The 27,414-nt window shown below is 40.4% G+C and overlaps 2 protein-coding genes across 2 annotated transcripts; one reads left to right on the plus strand and one right to left on the minus strand.

The window, feature by feature from the left end:
- Positions 1–96: 96 nt before the first annotated feature.
- LOC308526332 (prolyl-tRNA synthetase associated domain-containing protein 1) lies at positions 97–2,647 on the minus strand. Its single transcript, XM_081101477.1, has 2 exons — positions 2,361–2,647; positions 97–1,261 (listed from the first exon to the last, which is right to left on the minus strand). Exons 1-2 carry the CDS (start codon positions 2,493–2,495, stop codon positions 827–829), a joined length of 570 nt encoding a protein of 189 aa, XP_080957603.1. The 5' UTR covers positions 2,496–2,647; the 3' UTR covers positions 97–826.
- A 2,772-nt stretch (positions 2,648–5,419) lies between these two features.
- On the plus strand, positions 5,420–26,723 carry MTIF2 (mitochondrial translational initiation factor 2). Its single transcript, XM_081101478.1, has 15 exons — positions 5,420–5,679; positions 5,785–5,954; positions 7,806–8,030; positions 8,404–8,515; positions 12,505–12,676; positions 13,113–13,273; positions 14,130–14,306; positions 16,007–16,146; positions 18,002–18,126; positions 19,902–20,106; positions 20,443–20,695; positions 21,572–21,712; positions 24,488–24,652; positions 25,833–25,973; positions 26,321–26,723. Exons 3-15 carry the CDS (start codon positions 7,812–7,814, stop codon positions 26,491–26,493), a joined length of 2,184 nt encoding a protein of 727 aa, XP_080957604.1. The 5' UTR covers positions 5,420–5,679; positions 5,785–5,954; positions 7,806–7,811; the 3' UTR covers positions 26,494–26,723.
- The last annotated feature ends 691 nt before the right edge of the window (positions 26,724–27,414 follow it).

Raw genomic sequence — 27,414 nt, forward strand, 5'->3', positions numbered from 1 at the left:
TGTTTTTCTAGATAAAACTTTTCTAAAGATACACTTTTATTATAAAAAGGTAATAATCTTATTTTTTCACTGAAGAAAAACCACTTCTATATTTTTAAAATATATTTTTATTGATTTCAGAGAGGGAGAGGGAGAGAGAGGAAAACATCAATGTTGAGAATCATTGACCTGCTACCTCTTGCACGCCCCCTGCTGGGGATAGAGCCCACAACCCGGCCATGTGCTTTTTACTAGAATCGAACCAAGGGCCATTTAGTCCACAGGCTGATGCTCTATCCGCTGAGCCAAACCAGGTAGGGCAAGAAAAACCACTTTTAAAAACAAATACTCAGTAACAGGAATCTTTAGCTCTTGTCCTATGCTTGTTTCAATTATCTTGCAGGGAGTTTTTATTCCTTAATTCTCATTCCCAAAAGAGAACCATTATCAACAATATACTTATATTCCTCTTAATTTTTCCCTATATGTGCACTATCACATGCATAATTTTATATATGCTGTTTCGCCATTTGCTTTTTTCAAGTACAGTAAGTACCTGTCGAAGATATGTTAATCTTAGTTTTGATGTTAATTTATTCTCAATTTTTGTGGGCATTTCTGTAATGAGTTATGGGGAATGGAGGATGGGGAGTGGAGAGGGATCTGAGCTGACTAACACTACCTCAATATATCTTTTTAAAAACAGCTTTAAGATGAAATACCCCTCCTAAAATGACTTAAGTAGTCACCAAATCAAGGTGCTAAACATTCTTACTACTTTTAATGCTCTTTACAAATTAGAAATAAGAAAAACAGCTTTCAGATGTAAACATAAACATTGGCCCAATTAGTTGTTTTTATCAAAATTCAGTATTATGGGATCATGTCCTGTCTTCTTCACAAATGTAAGAAAGTCTTCAGGGCTCAACCCCATGGTTGCAGCATTAGTCATTGGATGAAAGTACACCTTTTCATGTCCACCTTCCAAAAAAGCAGAGTCCAGAACAAATTTCACATCTCCATCATCACAGAATAGTGCCAACGGTGTGGCACAGCCTGAGCCAACTTTTAGCTTTTCTAGCATGGCCGTTTCATCAGCGAACCGCAGATTTCCACTCCCGACACCTAACTGCTTGGCAAGGTCATTTAAATTAACTTGTCGATCATGAAGAACTGTCACCAGCCAATATCCTTTTTTCTTTTTGTCTTTAAGAAATAAGTTCTTACTGTGTGCTCCTTTCAAATGTTGGACATGAGGCATCATTTCTTCAACTGTAAACACCTGTAGAATGTCACATGAGAAATTTAAAAATAATATGCATGTATACACACACTGTATACACACACACAGTTACAATGTGTTTTGCTTGCTGGGCGAAAACAGCAACATTAGGGGGAAAAAACACAGCAAGGTTAGGAAGCACTCAGTGCTCTGGATTTCACCCATTATGAAATGCAAGCCTTTACCCGCTCAATTCCTCGTATTGGGACCTCGAGTAATTTATCTTAGGTCAGTTCTCTATTCCAGTGTGCTGACTGACCAAGCCCTCACATTCTTAAAATACTTTTTGCCTTTTTTTTTTTTCTTTAAATTGAAAGTTTGTAACAGCCCAGATTCCTTAGCATCCCATTACATCTAGATCAGGTGACAACCTCCAATCTACAGGTATGTAACCAGGGTGAGGGTGAGGGTGAGAGGGTGAAGGCAGGGAGTGAGACCCTGGACTAACAGAGAACAGCAGAAAGCTGGCAATATGCACAGGTCAAGGAGCGTGTGTGGGCTCTATGGGAGGGGAGGATCAGAGAAAATGATAGTTTTGGCGTTAAATTTGTAAAGTTGAGAAGACTTTTAATGGACTTCTCCCTTTGGAGATTGCCATACTTAGGTACTACCAGTAGCTGTCACGGAAGCTTTGGGTAAAAACGTTATGGACTCGCAGCTCTCAAGTTACAATTGGTTCTGTGAAATATTTGCAAATCTTCATATACACTAAATCATGTGAAAAATACCAGACTCTCTAACCCTGGTGTCCAGCCGGGGTGCGTGATGCCTGATACGTCGTAGCTACTGCAGAGACAGTTTCCTGCTGGGTGACTTGACACATAAAGTGGACAAACTGAGCAGCATCTCGCAGTTTACAATGCACCAGTTCTCGGTATGTTGCGCTAGTTCTCAATATGAAATGTGAGAAAGCAAGAGGAAAACAAGTTTTCCCACAGAACACCATAATCCCAAATCCAGGGGCCTTGGGTGCTGTTGGGTCCTTTCCGTACGAGAACCCGGGGAATGCCCAAGATGTTCGTTTCTGCGGCCTTGCCCGGAAGACGCTACAGCAGCGCCCACCCGCCCCGTCCCGGCTGTCCCGGCGGGGGCGTCTCACCTCCGGGTGCTCCACGACCTCCGCGCGGATGGCGAGGGCGTCGAGCCTCTGCTCGAGCGCTGCCCGCAACTCAGCGCCCGCCATGCCGCTGTCGTGGCCAGCGGGAGCGACCGTGGGCGAGGAAGCGCCTGGCATCTGGAGGTGGATGAGAGCGCCTATAGGACCGCCTCTGGAAGCCCGGTGCCGGCGCCTTCCGGGGGTGGGCGGGGCCTTCCGGGGGTGGGCGGGGCCATCTCCGTGCGCCCCTCCCTGCAAGTTCCTGAAAGCGGTCCCTGGACGCAGCCTTTCAACACCTGCGCGGAGGGAAGATCAGAGAACATGAGAGTTCTGATGTTAAAGGCTGCACCTGAGGGAAGCAACCTTGACAGAGTAATGTGTTGAGACCATCTGGACAGTAAAGGCCACTGAACCGTGTTATGGCCTTTATAACATACTATAAACTATCTGGATGGAGGTCTTGTCCTGCAGCCTCCCAAGACAAGCCGCCTAACAAGTCCCCTTGCTTATTAAACCTGTCACCTGCCAACATGGAGCGGCCTGCCCCTGCGGTTTCTGCTTGTCCTCTGTGTAGGGGACGGTTTCAGGTTTCACCAGGGAAACTCCCTGAGTTTGTGAACCATCAGGGAGAGAGTTGGGGGCCCATCCCTAACCTTTGAAGACTTCTCAATTTTTTAATTATAATTCCTCTTTACCCTTTCTGCAAGTTAACTTTTGTTATTATTCATCTGCGAATAGTTAGCCGCGGCAGCCTGGACCCAGCTTTTTCAGAAGCAGTTTGCCTGCCTCTGGTGGGGTGGCTTCTGCTATCCTTAGAAACTTCACTGAACCCTTGTATGAGGCCTGAAATGTCACGTTAGGGTTTCATTTATGAAATTAGATTAAGCCTCAAATCCCAAATAAACATAGGTAATCCAAGGGACGTCTAACTCCAGTGAGAATAGATTTAGGTTATTTCTGGGGTGCAAACTAAAGGCCTGGAAAAGGAAGCCCCTTCAGAAGACACAACAAAGTATCTATCTGGGTCCTCACTGCATAGGCCTTGGTGGAAACGGCAAGAACTGACTTCACAATTTCACCCAGGTTGGCCTTGGACAGCACATGATAACACTTCCCAGCTTGCCCTCGCTTGCATGGCTCAGTGGATAGAGCGTTGGCCTGTGGACTAAAGGGTCCTGGGCTCGATCCGGTCAAGGGCAAATGCTCGCATTGTGCGCTCGAGCATGCAGGAGGTATCCAATCAATGATTCCCTCATCATTGATTTTTCTGTCTCTCTCCCTCTCCCTCTCCCTGCCTCTCTGAAATCAATAAAAAATATATTTAAAAAAATAATAAAACTTTTCAGTTTAACCACTTCTAAAAACTACTGAGCCATGTTTCCCTACTAATTATTGTTTCATCTAATTATTTGATCTCTGGTTATGAACCAACAGGCTACTTACTATTCATGGCCATCTAAATTCAGGTCAATAACAAAAGCAAACATACTACACTAGAGGCCAGTACACGGAATCCGTGCACTCAGGGGAGGTGAGGGGGTTCCTCAGCCCAGCCTGCACCCTCCCGCAATCTGGGACCACTGCTCCTAACCACTCGCCTGCCTGCCTGATCACCCCTAACCACCTCTGCCTCAGCCCCCACCACCACAGCTTCATCCAGAAGGACGTGTGGAAGGTCATTCAGCTGTCTGGTCTAATTAGCATATTATGCTTTTATTCTTATAGATTACTGAGTGCTTAGAAAACAGACAAGGGAGAGAGGCTTACTTGGAACTTTTTTTCATGTTTATTCTTTTATTTCCCCATTTGTGAATTAGCTTTGTTTATGTCTTGGCTCATTTAGCTACTGTATAAATGTTAACAGCTTTCACATTCAACCTAATTTTTTATTAAGAACACTCAATTCATTAAAATTTATTTTGGCATGTAAGGTTGGTGGGACTCACTTTATTAGCTTTTCCTCTAAGAATGAAAGTAGAAAGCAATCAATAGCAAGATCACCCTTTGGAAGATAAGGCATATCCCGAGTGATTGTCCTTAAATATTCGAAGACTTTGAAGACTAAATATCCAAATCCAATCACAGTGACTACAGAGTAAGCAAGGAAAGAATAATTGGAATCTGATTGTACCTAAGCAATGTAAATTATGTCCCAAAAGTAGGAAAACATTAACCAAGGGTAGGATCTCCGTGGTAGCTACAAAAGAAGAATGAAAAGAGGTAAAATTGGCAGTGCATCCAGCACATTGTCTACCTAGAAATCTCTTTGGGATTGAACTGCCACCCATCAGTTATGCAAGGCATGAATCCCTCTCCTAAACCCACCTCCACTCCCCACCACCACCACCACCCGGCCACCGCATAGCTAATCCATCATAATTGCCCCTCAAGTCCTTTCCCTTTTCACCACCTCCAGCACAACAGCCCAGCGATTTTCAACCGGTGTGCTTCAAGAATTAAAACATGCAGCCGAAACCGGTTTGGCTCAGCGGATAGAGCGTCGGCCTGCGGACTGAAGGGTCCCAGGTTCGATTCCGGTCAAGGGCATGTACCTGGGTTGCGGGCACATCCCCAGTGGGAGATGTGCAGGAGGCAGCTGATCGATGTTTCTCTCTCATCGATGTTTCTAACTCTCTATCTCTCTCCCTTCCTCTCTGTAAAAAATCAATAAAATATATAAAAAAAAAAAAAAAAAAAAAAAAACATGCAATACCTGACTATTTAGTCAGGGCCACGTTCCCGGTATTTTTTCCTTGTATGTGTCTTATAGGAACCTATCCTTTCTCCCACGTTTCTGGGTTTAACTTTCCTCGGAGGGTAGGCGCTCACAGCCCCAGAAGAGCAGTAATAAACTTCTAGAAAAGGAAGGGACCTGCAGAAGCGATTACCGACTCGCGGCTGACCCCGGGAAGAGGCTACCCATTGAACTAGCGCTTCCCGCGCTGGGCAACGCCCACCCGCACCCCAGTCCTGGCGGCAAGAGCGATTATTCCGGATTCAGACCTCTGAATTCGGGGAAGAACCGCTTCCGGCGGCACCGGAAGCGTGGCGGGGACCTTTTCGGAGACGGACTGACCCACCGTCAGTTCCCCCAGGTCCAGAAGGTGATCTGCTCCTGGTTTCAGAGGCCAGAGCCTGCAGGCCCTTTGCAGGAGCTGAGTGAGTGGGGTCCCCCAGCCGGTCGTCCGGGTGGCGTATGCTGTTTGACCTAGAGTGTCAGTGGCACCAGTCATACACATTGCGCTTTTCCAGGATGCGTATCTCCCCTGCGTGACCCTACTTCAGGCTTCCGAAGCGGTCTCCAGCCGGAGCGCCGCGGCAGGTGCGGACCCCAGTCCCAGCCTCCCCTGTGCCCAAGGTTGTCGGGCTCGGGTTCGAGGCGGCCAGATCCGGGCTTTCTCTACAGTGACTTCTTTTTACCTTTCAGATAAGTCCCAAGGCTTCCAGTTCCATTCAGACGTTTCCACCAGTTCAGCTGCATGTTGTTGGATATTTCCAACATCCTTTTCCAGATTCCATGAATTTCCTAGCGGCGCGAGAACGCCGAACTGGGTGTCAGAAAGCCTGGGTTCTAGTCCTGACTGCCATTAACTAGCGGTATGACATTCGAGAAGGTTCTTTTTTCTTTTCTTCTCTCTCTCTCTCTCTCTCTCTCTCTCTCTCTCTCTCTCTCTCTGGCTCTATTTTTCTTTTCTCTAAATTGAGGGGCGTGGAATTAAGTAACAAGTAAGGTTCCTTCCAGTTTTGATATTTGGATTATTGCCCCCAATGTGTTTGTCTAATTCTGGCCTTAATTACGTATCTGGGCTTTGGTTAATCTCCGTGCAGGGCCTTTCCTCCTGTGCGTCCTTCTGAAATCTGGTTTGGGGCTCATTAAAATTATTTTTTATTGACTAAGGAGTCCCGTGCTTCCTGAGCACACTTTAGTGCTTAGCCCAGGGACTTGTGCCTGAAGAAGGTACTGTCAGTGCGCCACTCTTGAGGTGTCTCAGGGGCCTGAGGAGCATCGCATGGGAACACCTGGAGACGGTGAACCCTGAGGGAAGGGGCTCTGGCTTGTTAAACTATGAATCCACAGCCTCAGACACACTGCCGGAGGCTGGTGCTCAGGAAATGTGTGCTGAGGAGAAAACATACTTCTTACATTATTGTCGTTGCTCCTCCCCTTAAAAACTGAAAAGCAAACCTGTAGAAATGCAGTCTCGGGAGCAGAAGTATACTTGGGAAAAGAAGTATACTGCTGAGTTGAATTCCGTGGGAGTGTTCTCTCAATAAATTCTTTCATTCCAAGAATGATATTCAGAAGGCATTATGTAATAGATCTTTATGGGGTGTCTTCTTCCCTCTCTAAAGTATCTTGTGGGGGGGGGGGATGAGGGAGAGGGGAAAATGGTGAATGTTGACGAACAATTCCAAGTAGAGGGAATTTATGCGAAGGTTCAAAATTAGATGACAGGCCCTGGCCAGGTAGCTCAGTTGGTTATAGCGTAGTCCCAGTATGCCCAGCTTGCGGGTTCGACTTCTGGTCAGGGCACATACAAGAAGCAACCATGCCGAAGCCGGTGTGGCTCAGTGGATAGAGCGTCGGCCTGCAGACTGAAGGGTCCCAGGTTCGATTCCGGTCAAGGGCATGTACCTGGGTTGCGGGCACATCCCCAGTAGGAGATGTGCAGGAGGCAGCTGATCGATGTTTCTCTCTCATCGATGTTTCTAACTCTCTCTCTCCCTCCCTCTCTGTAAAAAATCAATAAAATATATATATATAAAAAAAAGAAGCAACCAATGAATTCATAAGTAAGAGGCATAACAAATTTCTCTCTCTCTCAATAAAAATATATTTTTTAAAATAATAAAAATATTTTTTAAAAAATAAGTGGCATAACAAATTGATCTCTCTTTTTCTCTAAAATCAATTTTAAAAAATTTAAAAAGTAGATGACAAACCTTTGGAGTTTATAAGTGGGTAAGAATAACAAAAGCCTGGGAGGTAGGAGTGAGGGGACTATTAAGGATGTAAGAAATGAAGTGAGGTTAGCAGAGAACAGATGCAGCATGTTTTGAAGTTGTACATTCAACTGGGGGGCGGGGGGGGGGGGGGCATTGGTAGTTGTTTAGCAGAGAGCTGATGAGTTCGTATTTGCATTTTAGAAAAATCATTCTATTTTTAATTTGATTAGCTGATGTTTTTCAAGAGTGAAAAAGGCCCTTTATAATTTTGGTACTATATTTCAATTCTGTCATAGTAGGAACATTAACAATAATAATACTTAGTGTCTAGTTAGTATGGAATCTCAACTCTGACTAGACTGGGAGCTCTTCCAGGGCAGGAACCCACTTGTATTCATTGTCACTCTAGTACTTTACTTTGTGTAGAGGAGATACCAATTAATATCTGCTAACTTGATTTAAATATTAACCAAAATACTACTTTAAAACTTTTTTTTCTAGGAGAAAATGAACCAGAAGTTGCTGAAGTTGGAGAACTTGCTACGATTTCACACTGTTTGTAGACAGCTGCACAGCCTAGGTCAAAGAAGAACGTTCGCACAATGGAGGCGTGTGTTTTCATCTGCTTACCCAGTGCGGCCAGCTCCGCAGCACACCGGGTCCTGGCAAACAGACTTGCTCTTTGGGGCTGCTTTATCTCAATATAGGCTTCTAGTAACAAAGAAGGTAGTGTAGATTTCTTGCATTACTGTATTATTTGGTCTGAAATGAAAGTGCCTGGAGCCATGAGTGGAAGTCCATTTTGAATATTTTGTCATTTACAGACTCTTTTTTCCATAATGCTACACTCCAGGTAATAAATCTTGGTGAAGAAGGGAAGTTCTGGTTGTTCTGTAATGCTGATGAATTTGGTTACTTGGAAATTGGTGTATAACAGTGAATTAAGGATGCAGGATTTTAAAATTTAGTCTTGAGATTTACCTGCTTATGGGAGTGTTAATTCTTAGTAGAAGCTGTGATTGTGGTAGATATTCCAGAATAAATATAAATTGTCACTTAAAAGTTGTTTCTTACTTCTTGCGTTCTGATTTTTTAATAGGAAGTAAGGCCACGGAAGTCTCAGTTATCTTCAACAAAATCTAAAAAGGAGGTGCAGGTATGGATTGGAATGACTGTTGAGGAGCTGGCCAGAGCAATGGAAAAGGACATAGGTGAGCCACATAATTTTATAAGGAAAAATAATGGGAAAATGGAATACCTGGAATCTTATTTGCAATGAGACTGAGGCATTCAAGTATGAAAATTAGACTGGTAGTTTAAAAAGTTGTCATTACAATATTCTTCACTTTAAGTCACAAACTATAATTCGTTTCTTGGCTCTTTGCCAAATGTAGTTCTCCAACATTCCACTTCTAATAAAAGTGGAAATGATTTTATCTGAACTAACTTTCTCAGAAATTTAGTGAGATATTAGATTAAGTCCAAATAATTTTTTTGGACTGAGGGACCATATTTGTATTCATTTACTTCCCCTTTGGTTTTCTGTAATTTTATGAATTCCCTTTTCCACTAATTTTGACATTATATGTACTGTCAGCAGAAAAATATTCATAGTATTAACTACAACTTTTAATAATACTATTTCTATTTGTAAACATATAGCATTATAGTCATATTTATCCCTCATTGCACCATTGATGTATTTATTACCAATTTGGGATTGTTGGAACAGAATGAGTCTTTATTATTATAACCTGACATTAAAATTTAGTAAACAAAAATAGCCTATGATTGTAGCAAAATAAAATGACAAATAAAGCAGAGTCTTGGAAAAAGGAAAGAATTAATAATAATAATAACTGATATTCATTGAACTGCTACTATTTATTAATACTTTATATTTATTAACTCTGTAATTTTCACAGTGCACCTAGAGGTAGGTATGATTATTATCCCCATTTATAGGTTGAGAAACTGAGGCATAGAGAGGATACATAATTGCCCAGGATTTCACAGCTAGTACATGATAGAGGCAGGATTTGAACCCAGGGATTTTTGGCTCCACAGCCTATGCTTTTCTTATTCACAAACCAAATTATCTCTCAAGAATTGTTATTTGCACCATAGAAATAAGGATATACAATAAATCAGAGAAATTTTTTTTTTGAGAACCTTGTGAGTAAACTTATACCAGCATATTACTGAATAGGATGTTCTTTTAGCGCAATGGTTTGGTTATGTGAGGATGATTTTATTTCATATCTTTCTTCCAAAATCTATATTATAAAAGGCCTGTGGCCCTAACACCGTGATGACCAAAGACCAGCGCGGGTGGGCAGGGCCGTGTGATTTCACGTGCTGGGCTTCTAGTATATTTATAAGGTGACTGAAAGTCTGGAAACATAAGACTACTAACTTCATTATCATAACAGGTACATTTATTTATCATCCACCGGGAAATATGACTGAAATTAAAACAAAGCATATTAATATTTACCTGGCAGGGGAGATACTATGATTCCCCAAGGTGATTTTCCCAGGGAGAGGCTTGTTCATTGTGCTAACTCTTGAGATTTCCCCAAACATGGGAACTTGACAGTGTAAGTTGTGGTAGTGGGGAACTATGTTTGCACTCCCCTGAAAACAAAAGCAGAACAAAAAGCACGTTAAATAAAATGAAGACCAAGAAAAACAAGTAAATATTATATACTAGAGGCCCAGTGCATGAAATTTGTACATGGGGGGTTGGGGGATTCCCTCAGCTGGGCCTGCACCCTCTCCAATCTGGGACCCCTCGGGGGATGTCCGACTGCCTCTCGCAATCCGGGGCCTCTGGCTCCTAAACTCTCTCCTGCTTGCCTGCCTGATCGCCCCTAACCATCTCTGCCTGTCTGCCTGATCGCCCCTAACTGCTCCTCTGCTGGCCTGATCGCCCCTAACTGCTCCTCTGCTGACCTGATCGCCCCTTAACTGCTCCTCTGCTGGCCTGATCACCCCTAACTGCTCCTCTGCTGGCCTGATCGCCCCTAACTGCCTTTGCCTCACCCTGCACCCGGGACCCAGGATTCCCTCCTCCAGCCGGTTGCAGGCACCTGGGACCTGGGCTTCCCTCCCTCTGGATGGCCGCAGGCAGCCAGGGCCCAGGCTGGCTTTGCCTGGGCTGGCTGCAGCCACAGGGGACCATGGGTGGGCGGCATTGCCTGGGCCGCAGCCGCAGGTGCCTGGGACCATAGGGCAGGTGGCTTGTCCCTCTCCCAGGCCGCAGCCCCAGCCACTGGTGCCTGGGACTGGGGCGGGCGGCTTGTCCCTCTCCCAGGTCGCAGGTTTAGCTGCTGGCACCCGGGACCGCGAGGATCGTGGGGCATGCGGATTGTCCCTCTCCCGGGCTGCAGGCACAGCTGCTGGCGCCCAGGATCACAGGGCGGGTGGCTTGTCCCTCTCCGAGGCCACAGCCCCAGTCACTGGTGCCTGGGACTGGGGCGGGCGGCTTGTCCCTCTCCCAGGTCGCAGGTTTAGCTGCTGGCACCCGGGACCGCGAGGATCGTGGGGCATGCGGATTGTCCCTCTCCCGGGCTGCAGGCACAGCTGCTGGCGCCCAGGATCACAGGGCGGGTGGCTTGTCCCTCTCCGAGGCCACAGCCCCAGTCACTGGTGCCTGGGACTGCGGGGACCGTGGGGCGTGCGGCTTGTCCCTCTCCCAGGCCACAGCCTGGCTGGTCCCCATTCCTCTCTCCCCAGTGTTGAGTTGTCTGAGCCATTACGGCATGATGGTGTGAGGGCGTGATGGTGTGAGGGTGTGACATCTATTTGCATATTAGCTCTTTATTTTATAGGATTTTAAGATTTTCTAGGCACTCAAATAGATAGATAAATAAATTGAATGTGTGTGTATATTGAGATACTGTGTGTGTATGTGCATACAGTTGAGTCTCAGCATTTGGGGATTCTGTATTGGTGAATTCTCTAAAATGTATTTTGCCCCCAAATCAATACTCGCAGTGCTTTTGCAGTCGTTCCCGAACACACGCAGAGGGGTGAAAATTTTGAGTTGCCTTATCACACATTCCTACTAAGGTTCAGTGAGGCAACATTCTGCCTTCTTGTTTCAGCTCTCATACTGTAAACAAGTGTAATTTTTGTGGTTTATCTAGTGCCACATGTTTTTGCTTTTCTGTACTTTTTGTTGGTGATTTCACTGTTTTAAATGGCCCCTAAACATAGCACTGAAGTGCTGTTTAGTGCCGCTAACTGCAGGAAGGCTGTAATATGCCATACAGAGAAAATACATGTGTTAGATAAGCTTTGTTCTGGTATTAGTTATAGTGCTGTTGGCCGTGAGTTCAGGGTTAATGAATCAACAATATCGTCTACTAAATAAAATATCTTTAAACAGAAACATTTAAAACAAGGTATGTATTGATTGGCTAATGAAAATTGTATGATTACAGGCTAAAGGAACCTAACCATGTATGTCCCCTCAGAGCAATGATTTAGTATTTGCTAATTCAGTATTCATGAAGGTTTTATAGAACATAACTACTACGATTAACAATAATTGACTATGTATATATATATATATATATATATGCATATATATATATGTACACACATTTGTATATGCATGACATGTTAACTACAAGTTTTCAAAGAACTAGACGATGATAAACTACTCAATACTAAATGTATATACAACATGCAATTTAATATTTTATTGATGATTCATATGGTTCATCAGGTACATAAATACTCTAAATAATCATGAATGTACAGAAATTCCAATTTATATATATGCATCGTATTTTTTTTAAATATATTTTTTATTGATTTTAGAGAGGAAGGGAGAGGGAGAGAGAAACATCAATGATGAGAATCACTGATCCGCTGCCTCTTGCACACCCCCTACTGGGGATCGAACCCAAAACCCAGGCATGTGTCCTTGACCGGAATCAAACCCGGGACCCGTCAGTCCGCAGGCCAATGCTCTATCCACTGAGCCAAACCAGCTAGGGGATAGATGCATTATGTTTTAAAGATCATTTTCTTTTCAGCTTCTTTGTGATTTATTAACATTAGAGAAACAGATAGCTTATATAGTTATTTCTCTGATTGAGTGTACTGTTTATATGGACATTTATTAATAGAGGTCACTTTCTGAACATTTAATTTCATGAACCTAAAAGGTTTTATCTATTCCACCCAGATTTTATTTATGAAGCTTTATTGAACACTTCTATGGACATAGATTCACTAGAAGCAGACTCACATTTAGATGAAGTCTGGATCAAAGAAGTGATAAAGAAGGCAGGAATGAAGTTAAAATGGAGCAAATTAAAACAGGACAAAGTCAGAGAAAATAAAGATGCCGTGAGAAGGTAAAACGTAACAATATATATTGGGGGAAGGAGACCACATAGTTTTATTCACACTTTTTAATAGAAAGGGTTGCCTTAAAATTTCTTTTGCAATTAAAATGATGTTAAACTTTTCTTTGAAGTACTTAAAGCATCAGTATATTCAGGTTATTATAAAACTCTTAAGGGTTATTTTTCTAAGTTTATATATTGATCCTGAATCTTAAAATTTTTTATTCAGTTCTGCTCATTGTTATGAAGATGTCAACTGTAGGTGTGTAGTCATGTATTTTGTCATAAGTCATATGTATAGAAGAGGAAAATACTTTGGTCTAAAGAATGCTGAATGTTAGGTTTTATCGTTAATGGCAGTTCACATAGATAACTGCAAATCAATTCACTAGCTATCAACCGTTCTGATGTTTAAGAAATGAAATTCCTTTGCTGTTAATTGTAGGCCCCAGGCAGATCCAGCTTTATTAACCCCAAGGTCCCCAGTGGTAACTATAATGGGCCATGTCGATCATGGGAAAACGACGTTACTTGACAAACTGCGAAAAACTCAAGTGGCAGCAATGGAAGCTGGAGGCATCACTCAGCACATTGGTGCCTTTCTTGGTATGAACACAAATTACCTGACAATGTGCTTGGGAACTCCATATATTCTTCCTTAAACCTAGTGTCATAGTATGAAATGTACAAATTCAAAGTAAAAGGAAAGGCTCAAGGTTGAAGCCATTGGTTTGATGAAGTGTAGAGCAGGTGGTTAATACAGTTTATTTTGTACATTCTGTAAGAAGAAAATTATATTATCTTTCTATTCTAGCCCATTCTTAGTTAATGAGCTTAAATTCTTCAATGCTAGGTTGTGGCAATAAATAATAGCTACCCTTTACTGAGCACCTAGCATGTTCCCACCAATGTGCTGAGCACCTTATATACTTTATCTTTTTTATCTTCAAAAAATATCATTAGGTAGGTATTAATATTCCTACTTACAGGTAAGGTGTCTGAGACTTATTTAAGTTAAGGTACTTGGTTAAGGTACGTACACAGCTAGTAAGTGGCAAAGCCAGAGTTTAAACACAAGGCTTTTGGACTCAAATCCTGAGCTACCGATTGTATATGAAATAGCCTTTGTTATTCAAGACAGTTGTGCAGCTGATGTTTGCTATGCAGGGGTGGCTACCTGTGTAATCCTCAGTGTATTCTCTCTCCAGAATAGATATTATTTGGTATATTTATGAAAGTAGTTATATTCTAGAAATATGAAGTGTTTTAGTTTGAAATTATTACATGCAAAGAAAACCCTACAGGTTTCGCCGGTACGTTATCAATTGTTCTGATTAAGATTAATGGAAGGAATAAAATTATTTTAAAGAATTAGTTGTGTTTGATAATGTCACATATATTTCTTCATGTTGAGAAAGTACCTGTTTGAGTTCTTAGTGTTCTTGGACTTCTGTTTCCACAGTCTCTCTGCCTTCTGGGGAGAAGATAACCTTTCTCGATACTCCAGGACATGCTGCGTTCTCAGCGATGAGAGCCAGGGGTGCTCAGGTCACCGACATTATCATACTGGTTGTAGCTGCAGATGACGGAGTGATGAAACAAACGGTAGAATCCATTCAGCATGCCAAAGATGCTCAAGGTGCTATGGCAAGAGCCACTGTTCTGGGATAGTGCCCATGTTGCTCATTTAGTCTTCATGGCAATCTCAGGGTTATTATAGCTGTTCTTACAGATAAGGCTCAAAGACAGTTGAATTATTTTCCCACAGACGTTACTACTTAGAAGAGTGTAGCAGGATTCAATTTGGGACTTGTGATCACAAGTACAGTTCTTTCTCTACTGTTTATTTGGCATCTGATCTTCTAGCTTTCAGTGTTACTCTCTTTCCTTTTTAATTTCTCAAAATTGCCTTTGTGGAATGAACTCTGTTCTTAATGATTTTAGGGAATATAATAAAAAGAAGAGAGTGATAAATTTGCCAGGGATCCCATAACAGAGCAGTTGGCTAAGATACATGATATTTTTTAAAAATATATTTGTATTGATTTCGGAGAAGAAGGGAGAGGGATAGAGAGATAGAATCAATGATGAGAGAGAATCATTGGTCAGCTGCCTCCTGCACCCCCACTCTAGGGATCTAGCCCACAACCCATGCATGTACCCTGACCAGGAATCAAACCATGACCTCCTGGTTTATAGGTCAACACTAAACCACTGAGCCACACTATGATATATTTTTTACATCATGCTTTCTATTCCTGTTCTTTTGGTCTTATCTATATGGCATGTACTTTTTCACAGTAGTAGGTTGTGGATTGCATAGTTTGTTTTGTTTTGTTTTTAATCCTCACCAGAGGATTTCGTTTATTTTATTGATTGATTGATTGATTTATGGATGTATTTATGTATGTGTGTATGTATTTATTTATTTTAGTAAGGGGGAGGGAAAGAGAAAGAGAGAGAGAGAGAGAGAGAGAAAGAGAGAGAGAGAGAGACGATTTATATGAGAGAAAACATCAATTGGTTGCCTCCCATATGCACCTCAACTGAGGATTGAACCTGCAACTGGGGTATGTACACAGGGTGACGCTCCAACCACCTGAGCCACCCAGCCAGGGCACAGAACTTTTTTGTGTGTTTGTTTTCAATTTATGTTCCTTTGCTACCTGAGAAAATTACAGTTGGTGAAACCCAACAAGAGAATTATCTGCTAGAATTTTGTGTGATTTCTCTAATGAGAGGGTATGTTTAGAAATAACAGGTAGATTATAAGATTGGTTGGCCCATTCATTAAGTAAACATTTATTGAGAATCTACTATGTATCACCAAGCTAAATGTATGAATAAAGAGTTGCTGTAAATCCAAAGGTAAGTTCATGGTAATGATTCCTAATTTCACCCCAGGGTAAAATGTTAGGTTTTTAGCAATGAGTCAGCAGCTCCTAGAAAGAATAGGCAAATCATCTAAAGGCACTGGAATTCAGTTAGAATCTTCTCTTGATCTTTTTCTGGAGATTATCTCCCGTATAATTGCTGATCTTGCTTTCAGGTTTAAGGATAGGCCTTTCTCTACTCAACCAACCTTTTTGTTTTAAATCATCTTAGCGTCTATTCTTAATTCAGAATCTGCTTATAATTGCAGTTTGACATCTCACAGCTGCAATCCTTTGTGTGTAGAAAGTAGAGTACAGTGGGTCTAAAGAGTGGGTCTTTTTAGGTATTTTATTAGATAAGTACATCCACTGAGTAGAGAGAAAGCCAGAACAGGTTGGTGACTTCATTGTGAACACCTGGGATTAAAGGTGCCATTTGCACTCTTCTTAACTTTGTCTCTTTCAGTGCCTATTGTCCTTGCCATAAACAAATGTGACAAAGCTGAGGCTGATCCTGAAAAAGTGAAGAAAGAACTGCTAGCTTATGATGTGGTGTGTGAAGATTACGGAGGCGATGTCCAGGCAGTGCATGTCTCTGCGCTTACGGTAAACGCATAGATGAGGTGCTCAGATGGGAAGCTTATAGTGCATTATGCCTGAAGAGCATTTTGACATATAATTTCTGTTGTTGTTTCAGAATTCTCTGGGTACTAGGCAAAACTGGTATCTTCCTGGTTTGGCAGATTAGAAATTAGGCTCAGAAAGGTCAGTCACCATCCAGGGTTACATAGCTGATGGTGATGGGGTCTAAACCTAATGCTTTTCTTATTATGAGGTACTTGGAATGAGAAGAATAAATACTGAATGATGTGGGTAGGGTATGTATTGGCTAAAGACTGTTTTAAGCAAAAATGAAATACAGTTGTTAATAAAAAGTGCTTGCTTTTATAGTGAAAAACTATCAAGGTCTTAGGGCACTTAAGATTTAAGCAAATAAAAAATTTTCACTAATACAAAGAAGAAACATTTGGGTTCAGTTTGTGAGTGATTGACTCAGTTTTTTTTGGGAATTAAATTGCTATAAGTTTTATAATGTTATTTATGATGAATTCTGTTTTCTTCTAAATTACCAGTTATTCTTTTCTGTTTGAAAAACACCAAGGAAGCTCAGTACCTGCTTTGTGACAGCATTTTCTAATTCTTTTATCCTGTGCAGGTTGCTGCTAAGTAACAATTTCCATTTTTGTCCATTCTTATCATATTCCATCATTTACTCATAATACAGACCCCCCCCCCCCCCCCGATCATTCACTGAGGGATGGTGCTGTATTTGGCCACAATTTTTCAATTAGGTCTCATTTTATCTTTATTTTTCCTAATTCTGTTACTTCCAAGATGCTTAGAAATCATGCCTCCTTTAATAGTATAACCATGCTACTGATACTCATAAACTGCCACCTTACTTCGTTATCTTTCCACTATGCGTGGATTGCTCTTGCACTCTGAAAGTCATATGGTAAGATTAAAGCATTTGAAGACATGGCCACCTTTTCTGTCCATATACCTTCAGATGAATAGATAGATGTAAAGCTGCTTAGGCAGATCTGGGGACATGGCAGAGACGATTCTTGGGGAATGGAGGGAGGTAGGAGAGTGGGACAGGGAAATAAGATTTGGCCTCCCTTTTCAAGGCATATAGAGGCCTACATTATGCAAAGAAACAACCCCAGCATTGTTTTTCAGAGCAGCATTTTATAAATTAGAATAAACACTAGGAATAACTAGATGGGTAAGCAAAGTATTTTGTTCACAGTTGTCTCTGTTGTTTTATACTCTCTAACAACTGTGAGCAATCTCTTAGCTGACAGGGAGAATGAAAAATCCCTTGCCCATCAGTTCCATCACCAGTTATCAGCTGCGTGATCTTTAAACTCTAGAAAGTGTAGTAAAGATAGATCATGAAAGGTGGAAGAATCATGTAATCTAGTCCTTCATTTGAGGAAAGGAGATCCAGGGAGGTGAAGTGAATTTTTATTTTTGCACAGTTGGGTAGTTACAATGGATCAAGTGAAAAAAATAGATGCGAAAGTTTGTCACATTGAATAGAACTTCAATGTGAAGTATCATTGTAAAGCGGGTTAGAGGAAGAAGTCACAGTTATAGAGACAGATGGAGGAGAAAAAGAGAGAATGAAGTATGTGTTTATGAAAGGGTATTAACAGGCACCACTAATGGCCTTAAAAAAAAAATAGCCACTGTTCTTTGCAATATCTGTCCCTGGATCAGGTTTTCTTGTTTATCTCTCTCTCCCTTCCTCCCTTCCTTCCTTACAATTGCATAATTATGCTTTTAATACTTAGAGAGAAAAATATAATTGTCAAGGATTATTTGGCTTTCTGACCCTAGTATTTACATTTACAGATGATATTAATGTATATTAACAACTCGTTTTGTTGTTAAGGGGGATAACCTGATGGCTTTGGCAGAGGCAACAATTACTCTTGCAGAAATATTAGAATTGAAAGCAGACCCCACAGGTCCAGTGGAAGGAACAGTTATAGAATCTTTCACAGACAAAGGAAGAGGGTAGGTCTAGTAAAATGCTTACTTTTTAATAATTTTGTTCTATTGTTTTTGTGAATTGATCATATAATGTTATTTTTCTTGCATGTTATGGTTAGTTCATGAATAATATTTTCAAAGCATTTTTTGAAAAGCATTTTATTGCACTAGCACAGAGAACACAAAATACAGTTATTAGTAGACCATAATAACTATCTGTATATACCAAGTAGTCACATTTACATGACTTAAGTATTCGATTTGTTTGATTTTTTTTTCCACACTGACATGACTGAACTGGTAAAGCCTGATTAGACTAACATAAATTGGAATGAAATAGCAGTTGTTGCATTTTAAGGATTCTAAATTCTTTATGTCCTTGCCCATTAACATAACATATAAGAAGGTCTTTGGAATGGTGTTGCCATCTTTAGTTTTCCTCCCTATCGGCAAAAGAAGTCTTCTCACTGCTTAACAAAATAAAGAAAGCGGAGTAGGATTGTGTCAGAACACTCAGCTATCTGCACCCTCCACTACCATCTATAATAATAAAAGCATAATATGCTAATTAGACTGGTTGGCTAAACAGTGGAACGACCATCCAGATGACCGGAATGACCTTCCAGACAAAGCTGGGGCTGCGAGGGCCGAGCCCCTTGCACAAACTTTGTGCATCGGGCCTCTAGTAACTTTATAAGAAATGTGTTGTTTTTTTTGTGGTAAAGATACATAACTATCAAATTTACCATCTTAACCATTTTTAAGAGTACAGTTCAGTAGTATTAAGTATATTCACATTGTTGTGCAATAGAATCTAGAATTTTTTCATCTTGCAAAACGGCAACTGTATACCCATGAAACACTAATTTTCTCTCTCACTCCCCTGTCCTTGGCAGCTACCTTTCCATTTTCTGTTTCTATGACTTTGACTACTTTAGACACCTCATGAGTAGAATCATATGGTATTTGTTCTTTTTGACCTGCTTATTTCACTTAGCATAAATGACCTTGAGATTCATCCATGTTGTAGCATGTGACAGGATTTTGTGTGTGTGTTTCTTAAGATTGCATAATATTTCATTTTATGTATGTGTATGCTGCAGTTTCTTTATCCTTCCTTATCATTCCAATATTTGGGTTGCTTCAACCTTTTTAACAGTTGTGAAGAAATGTTTTTGTAGCAGCTTGAAAAACTGCTTGAGAAATTGAAAAGTGGTAAATACATAATATTATGTATTTTTAAGTCTCAAAAAGATATTCTTGCTCACCCTGGCCAGTGAGGCTTAGTTGGTTGAGCATCATCCCATGCACCAAAAGGTCACCGATTTGATTCCTGGTCAGTGCACATGCCCAGGTTGCTGGTTCCATCCCCAGTAGGGGGCATGTGGGAGGCAGCCAATCGGTCTTTGTCTCTCTCCTTTCCTCTCTCTAAAGTCAATAAAAACATATATATTTTTTGTTAATCCTCACCAGAGGATATTTTTTTCATTGATTTTGTAGAGAGAATGGAAGGGAGAGGGAGAGACAGAGAGAGAGAAACATCTATGCGAGAGAGACACATGGACTGGTTGCCTCCCACATGCACCCTGACCGGGGCGGGGATTAAGCCTGCAACCAAGGTACATGCCCTTGACCAGAATCGAACCCATGACCCTCAGGCCAATGCTCTAACCACTGAGAAAACCAGCTAGGACAAAAACATTTTTCTTTAAATGAAAAAATAATCTTTGCTTTACTAAGAAAATACTATTACATTCTGATTATGGCATTAAGAATTAATAACTTTATTTTCATTTTAGTCCTGTTACTACAGCAATAATTCAAAGAGGAACATTGAGAAAAGGCTCAATTCTGGTTGCTGGGAAGAGTTGGGCAAAAGTGCGCTTAATGTTTGATGAAAATGGAAAATCAGTTAATGAGGCCTACCCCAGCATGCCAGTGGGGATCATAGGCTGGAAAGACCTTCCTTCTGCAGGAGATGAAATTCTTGAAGTAGAATCTGAGGTATATCAAGCTTAATTCCTATATATTAGCTGGATATAATGATTTTAAATAATCTATAATGTTATACCAAATTAATGTTAACTTATTATTAATTATTCTAGTCTATGAGGGGGCGGGCCAGTGGGGCCTTTTTAGAATTTGGCTGTAGAATTTTTTAAAATTTGAGATAGGGTTTTTCAATGAAATAATTTCATTTATATACAAAGCCTTCAAATGAAAGTTTTATAGGTTTCTTGAAACTTACAAAATTAGTACTTTCATATGAGTTAAACTAATTTCATAGTGGAAGAAAAACAAAGCTTTTAGTTAAATAATGCCTGATTTTTCCCTGTAAAGGCAAGGGCACATGAAGTTGTTGACTGGAGGAAGTATGAGCAGGAGCAGGAGAAAAATAAAGAGGCTCTAAAAACAATAGAAGAAAAGCGAAAGGAACACCAAGAGGCGCACCGGAAGGATCGTGAGAAGTATGGCAATCTGCACTGGAAGGAGAGGTCATTTATGAAGTACCAAGAAAGAAAAGAACAAAAGTTATTAAGGCCAAAAGAGAAAGTAGAAAGAGATTCAAATATGCTTCCTATAATTATTAAAGGTAACTTTTTAAAGATTTTACTTAACTCGCTTTTGGAATATCTGTATTTCTTCATTCTCACAGTTAATTTGAGCAATTAAATTTAAGCCAAAAGTATCTCAGTGTTTTGGGGGGGGAGACTTTTATTTTTACTAAGGTAGAATGGACATGTTATATTAGTTTCAAGCGTACAACATAATGATTTGATATTTGTATTTACTGTGAAATGTTCACAGTAAATCTAGTTAACATTGATCACCGTACATATTTACAATGTTTTTTCTTGTGGTGAGAACTTTTTAAAAAAATATATGTTTTTATTGATTTTATACAGAGAGGAAGGGAAAGGGAGGGAGAAAGAGAGAAACATCAATGTGAGAGAGAAACATCGATCGGTTGCCTCCCATATGCACACTGACTGGGAATTGAACCCACAACTGGGGTATGTCCCCTGACTGGGAATTGAACTGGCGACCTCCTTTTGGTGAATGGGACAACACTCAGTCAACTGAGCCAAACCAGCCAGGTCATGATGGAACTTCTAAGATCTACTCTCCAGCAGCTTTCAAATATGCAGTACAGTATTATTATAGTCATCACCTGTACATTACATCCCATGACATTTTTTTATAACTGGAAGTTTGTACCTTCTGACCTCTTTTGCCCTTTCACCTCCTCCCTCTTATGGAGATTTTCTTAGTAAACATTTTTCTAGCTGATTTTGTTGTAAATGTACATTTAGTTATATTTTATTAAATTAAGTAGATATTTATAATGCTAAACCTAAATTAAAGTGTATTTAGTGGTAACTACTATTCCTATTATGGTCTTAAATAGATTATCATCATTTAAATGCCTAACTCTTAACACCAATAATTTTAAACTTGCTTCATTTAGGTGATGTTGATGGTTCTGTTGAGACCATTTTGAACATTATGGATACCTATGATGCTTCACATGAGTGTGAGCTTGAATTAGTACATTTTGGTGTGGGTGATATTAGTGAAAATGATGTTAACCTTGCTGAAGCATTTCATGGTAAGGATTCCATTCCTGTTTAACTGTGTTCCCTAAAACTCACTGAGCCATTTGCTTCTGTCTTTTGTTGCTTGGCTCGTTGCACCTGACATTTGCCCATCAGCATCACTATTCCTGTTGCGGTGGAGTCCCTGCTATCAATTGGGGTGGATGGATTGATTGTGCAATATTTTAGCCACAGCTCCACTTGTCATTTTTTTGTTTGTTTGTTTGTTTGTTTTTTAAAGTACCATTTCTGTCCCCTCTTCCCACTCCTCCTGGTTCCCCACCCAATTTAGACTAATGAGTATTCCTAACACTGTAATCAGCCTATTCAAGTACTTTCCTTGTTCACTGATAATTTTACAGTCTTCGATAAAAAGCTCCTTTTAGTTTTAAATGCCTAGAAGGGGATTATTTATTAGTGGAACTTATGATACACAAAAAAGGAACTCATGAACTGCCTCTAACTAAGTCTATCACTTAGCAAACACCAACACTGTTGCGTGATTAATGAAATCATTAGGAAGGAGCTACTTCATGACCTGACTTAATTAGAATTAGATGTTAACTACTTCTGAAAAGGTTATTTCAGTAATCCTGGTTAACTCCAAGTATTTTATGGACATTGACTGGTCTAGCACAGCGATTTTCAACCAGTGTACTGCAAGAATTTTAATTATATATGTATATGAGAGGCCCGGTGCACAAAATATGTGCACTCAGGGTCCCTCAGTCCGGCCTGCGCCCTCTTGCAGTCCGGGAACCCTCAGGGGATGTCCGACTGACGGCTCAGGGGAGTGGGCCTAAGCCAGTAGTCGGGCATCCTTACTGCCACTGTGCTTGCCAGCCGTGAGCCTCGCTCAGGGCTTCTGGCTGAGCGGCGCTCCCCCTGTGGGAGTGCGCTGACCAGGGGGCAGCTCCTGCGTTGAGCATCTGCACCCTGGTGGTCAGTGCGAGTATTAGCCTTTTATTATATAGGATTTTTAAATGTATTTTTTATTTCAGAGAGGGAGAGAGAGATGGAAACATCAATGATGATGTTTCACTGCACATCTTGATCCTGCATCTCAAGCATGTGCCCTGACTAGGAATTGAACCATGACCTTCTGGTTCATAGGTCGATGCTCAACTACTAAGACACACCAGCCAGACAAGAATTTTTAAAACATGTAATACCTGACTGTTTAGTCAGGGGTACTGACCTCTTTCCCTTAGGTTGTCAAATGAAAAAATGACAACAGTCAACACAATAGCTGTCCAGTGTGAATGAATCAAAATTATACTTTTTTTTGTTAAATCGACAAAAAATATAGTTTTTGGTGTGCCACAGTTTTTCGTAATTAGATAAAAAGCTCTTTTTGGGTTTAAATGCCTAGAAGGAAAGGAGACTGTTTATTTGTCAAACTTATGATACAGAAAAAGGGAACTTATGACTGTCTTTTTAGCTAAGTTTGTCACTGAGATGAAAAAGGTTGAAAATCGCTGGCCTAGCATTATACTGTGTAATATAGTGTATTGAATGCTTTCTTAATGATGAGACTCTCAAGGTGATTGTTTTGCTCTTAAGCTGTTTGCATTAACTTTTTTTCATGTAAGATTTTCCCCAAGGTTTTTGTTTTGCTTTTTCCCCCCCAAGGTTAAATACTTTAATTTTATTTATTATTATTTTTTAAATATATTTTATTGATTTTTTTACAGAGAAGAAGGGAGAGGGACAGAGAGTCAGAAACATCAATGAGAGAGAAACATTGATCAGCTGCCTCCTGCACACCCCCCACTGGGGACGTGCCCGCAACCAAGGCACATGCCCTTGTCCGGAATCGAACCCGGGACCCTTCAGTCCGCAGGCCGACGATGCTCTATCCACTGAGCCAAACCGGTCAGGGCAATACTTTAATTTTAATTTGGCAAAATGTACAGCTTCATAGAACTTCTTTCATTTCTTAAATAACTTTTGAACTTTACCAATTAAGTATTTTTGAGCAGCTAAAAACCTAAGAGTAAATAAGTCGCAAAAGTTGTGGACAATAAGATTATAATAATAGAGTTGTTATAAAAATAATGTATATTTCAACCCATTTTTTTTTTTTCTTATATCCCTGGTTATAAAAATCAAAGCTTTAATTAGCATGCTGCCTACACATTATGGCACTTAAAATAATGTTTCTTAGATGAATGGATGGATTTTTAAAACAATAAAGAAATTTTCCTTAAGCCAAAATCCTATATAATAAAAGGCTAATATGCAAATCATCCAAACTGCAGAACGACTGGTTGCTATGACATGCACTGACCACCAGGGGAGCAGATGCAGGAGCTGCCCCTTGGTGGTCAGTGCGCTTCCACAGGGGAAGTGCCACTCAGCCAGAAGCCCTGAGCCGGGCTCACAGCTGGCGAGTGCAGCGGGGGTGGTGGGAGCCTTTCCTGCTTCTGCAGTAGCGCTAAGGATGTCCAACTGCCAGCTTAGGCCCACTCCAGTGTCAGTTGGACATCCCCTGAGGGCTCCCGGGCTACGAGAGGACGCAATCTGGGCTGAGAAACTGCCCCCCTCCCCTCTCCCGAGTGCATGTATTTCGTGCACTGGGCCTCTAGTAGAATTTATAAATTCCTTTTATTAATTTGAAAATTTACTAGTTTTCATGAAAAAAAAAATTATAGAATTTCTTCTCTCCCCAACTAGCTTTTAATTACATAGAAGGAAATAAAACAGTTTAGATTTGAGTTTCTATTCAAAAGACACACTATTTTGTACAGTAGTTGTGCTGATTTATTGATTATATTTCTGATTGCCAGGTGTTATATATGGCTTCAATGTGAACGCAGGCAAAGTTATCCAGGAGTCAGCTGCAAAGAAAGGAGTAAAAATTAAACTTCACAAAATCATTTACCGTCTTGTTGAAGATTTGCAGGAAGAACTGAGCAGCAGATTGCCCTGCACTGTGGAAGAGCACACAGTAGGTAAGTGTTCGCTGACTGTTACTTTTAAACATTCATATCTGAAGTGCTGTAAATGACACTTGAAAGTAAAGTTTAGGGGAAATGTATTTTACTGTTGAAATGTTCACTGTTCTAATACATAGCCTGTGTTCTAGAAAAAATGAATACCACACATGAGAATTCAAAGTATTATAAACGCTTGCCCTCTGAAAAACTTGGGCCCTGAGGATACAAGGCACATAAGGCAGTAAGAACTTGCCCTCAAATTTAGACATGGACAGCTAATTATGGAACAAATTAGACTAGGGTGGGAGGCATAAAGATTATTAAGGTGTCATGAAGGAGCCATTGATTTTGTCCTGGAGCTGGCAGAGACATCAACCATGAGAAAAAATCTACTTCACATTTAAATATTAAATATTAAAAAGATTCTCTAGCATACTCCTTGGGCAGATTAAAGTCTAAATTCATGATGACTGAATCATTTTATGTGTTCTTTCCTCCCCATATACAGATATTTTACACTTTTTATTTTGATGGTAGTTTTAAATACCCAGAAAAATTACAGAAGTATAGGGAGCTCTCTCCAATATACCCTTTACACAGTTCACCAATTAAACATGATCATACAGAGGTTTGTATGTTCTTGTGCTAAGAGCAATTTGTAAAACTAAGTTATGAGGGTTCCTAGCAGTAAGCAAGCACCAAATAACACTAACCCTAAAAAATTCATTCATGTATTATAATGTATTATTGGAATTTAGTTTTCAGTTAGTGAAAAAGTTCAGCTAAATCACAGAATTAGTATATAAATGACCAGTGATGATCTAGATGATATAGACTAGAAAATATATTGAGGGACAGCTGACAACTATGTTTTCATGAAGATCTAGACAGGAATTGTACTAATCTTATCATCAGTTATCACCTTCTAGTGCATTTTACTCAGCCAAAAAAAAAGGAGTCCCATTTTTCTTTTATTCACTCTTTTGGTAAGCACTTGTATTTTCTTTCCCAAGAATTTTCTGGGTTTTATTTCTAATATTGGCCAGGAAAATAAAGTTGGCGGAGTCAAAGAAAACCAGGATTTCTTTGCACAAGTTTGTATTTTTATCATCTTTCTTACTTTACAAAATGTTAGAAATTATATATTTTTCTGAATTTTTTACTTTCTGTACTTGATGTTCTCTTCTTCCTAAAGGTGAGGCTTCTATACTAGCTACCTTTTCCATAACAGAAGGGAAGAAAAAAGTTCCTGTGGCTGGCTGCAGAGTCCAAAAAGGACAGCTAGAAAAGCAAAAAAAATTTAAGTTAATCCGTAACGGAGATATTATTTGGAAGGGTAAGCAACATCAAAATCTGTTAACATATCCAGTCACCAAAACCTGACAATTCTCTGTAACTGCCTGAAATCTTTTACTTCTTGCTGGATTCCCTCCCTCATTTGGTCTGATTCCAAGATTGAGTCCCCCAGTCTGATTTTTTAAACTCCTAAAAAAAAGAGACTACCTTTCCAGTCATGTCTCCTCTACTCTGCATATTTGCTTGCTTCTATCCTTTCTTGATTCTGCCTGCAATCTTTTATCTTGGTTTATCTCACTCAAATCCTAACACCAGACTACATAGCCCTTAGTGAAGTGCCTATTATTTGTTGAATGTATGAACCATGTTTTATTTCTTTTTTTAAAGGCCCATTAACCTCCCTGAAACACCACAAAGATGACGTTTCAGTCATCAAAACTGGAATGGACTGTGGTCTCAGTTTGGATGATGAAATGATAGAATTCAAAGTGGGAGATAGAATTGTTTGTTATGAAGAAAATGAAGTTCTAGCCAAGACCTCTTGGGATCCAGGATTTTAAAATTGTATTAAAAATATAAAGATTAGCCGAAACCGGTTTGGCTCAGTGGATAGAGCGTCGGCCTGCGGACTAAGAGGTCCCAGGTTCGATTCCGGTCAAGGGCATGTACCTGGGTTGCGGGCACATCCCCAGTAGATGTGCCGGAGGCAGCTGATCGATGTTTCTCTCTCATCGATGTTTCTAACTCTCTCTCTCCCTTCCTCTCTGTAAAAAATCAATAAAATATATTTAAAAAAAAATATATAAAGATTAAATATTTTGCTTTTTAATAGAACTAGTCTTGCTTTATTGGAGGGTAGAATTCTCTCTCTATTGGTAAGTGCCCAAGCAATTCTGTCAAAATAGGAAAACTTAAGGATGCCTTCAACTAGAAATCCTGATGTTAGTACAGTAAAAGGGAATTACTGGAATATCACTGAAGGTAACTTCAAATGAATGTTTTTACTTAAGAGTGGTACCAAAGAAACAATCCTCTCTGAATTGAGCTCCAAGGATAAGATATAGTACCAATCAAATACTGCTTGAAATCACCTTTCTCAGTGCCAACTGGACTAATGAGCACAATTTGATTTCGAAGGTAGTGTATTCCCTAGTTCTGCAGACAGCAAACATCCCAGCCAAACCACCTAGCAACTCGGGATGAATTTTTGAATTGTCAATTTGCAGCTCAGCCTTTTAAATTTCCCATGTATGAAATCTATCATAGCCCACAAATCAGTGTTTCTCAATTGGGGGAGGGAGGTGGTTCTCACTCACCCAGGGGTTACGTGGCAATGCCTGCATACACTTTCGGTTGTGGTAATGGGGATGGCGTGCTACTGGCATCAAATGGATTGAAGCCAGAGATGCACAAGGCAGCACCCCCCAAATTATCTGGTCATAGTACTGAGGTAAAAACGAAAACTGACAAACACAAACTGG

This window comes from Myotis nattereri (genome assembly GCF_964212035.1).
Source record: "Myotis nattereri genome assembly, chromosome: 10".
In the NCBI taxonomy this organism is placed as follows: Eukaryota; Metazoa; Chordata; class Mammalia; order Chiroptera; family Vespertilionidae; genus Myotis; species Myotis nattereri.

Bases quoted from the DNA above. Each gene is read 5' to 3' on its own strand.
- LOC308526332 (XM_081101477.1), bottom strand. From the start codon at position 2,495: ATGCCAGGCGCTTCCTCGCCCACGGTCGCTCCCGCTGGCCACGACAGC. The intron at 1,262-2,360 runs GTGAGACGCCCC...GACATTCTACAG, and splicing joins AGGTCGTGGAGCACCCGGAG to GTGTTTACAGTTGAAGAAAT.
- MTIF2 (XM_081101478.1), top strand. From the start codon at position 7,812: ATGAACCAGAAGTTGCTGAAGTTGGAGAACTTGCTACGATTTCACACT. The intron at 8,031-8,403 runs GTAGTGTAGATT...ATTTTTTAATAG, and splicing joins GGCTTCTAGTAACAAAGAAG to GAAGTAAGGCCACGGAAGTC. The intron at 25,974-26,320 runs GTAAGCAACATC...CTTTTTTTAAAG, and splicing joins CGGAGATATTATTTGGAAGG to GCCCATTAACCTCCCTGAAA.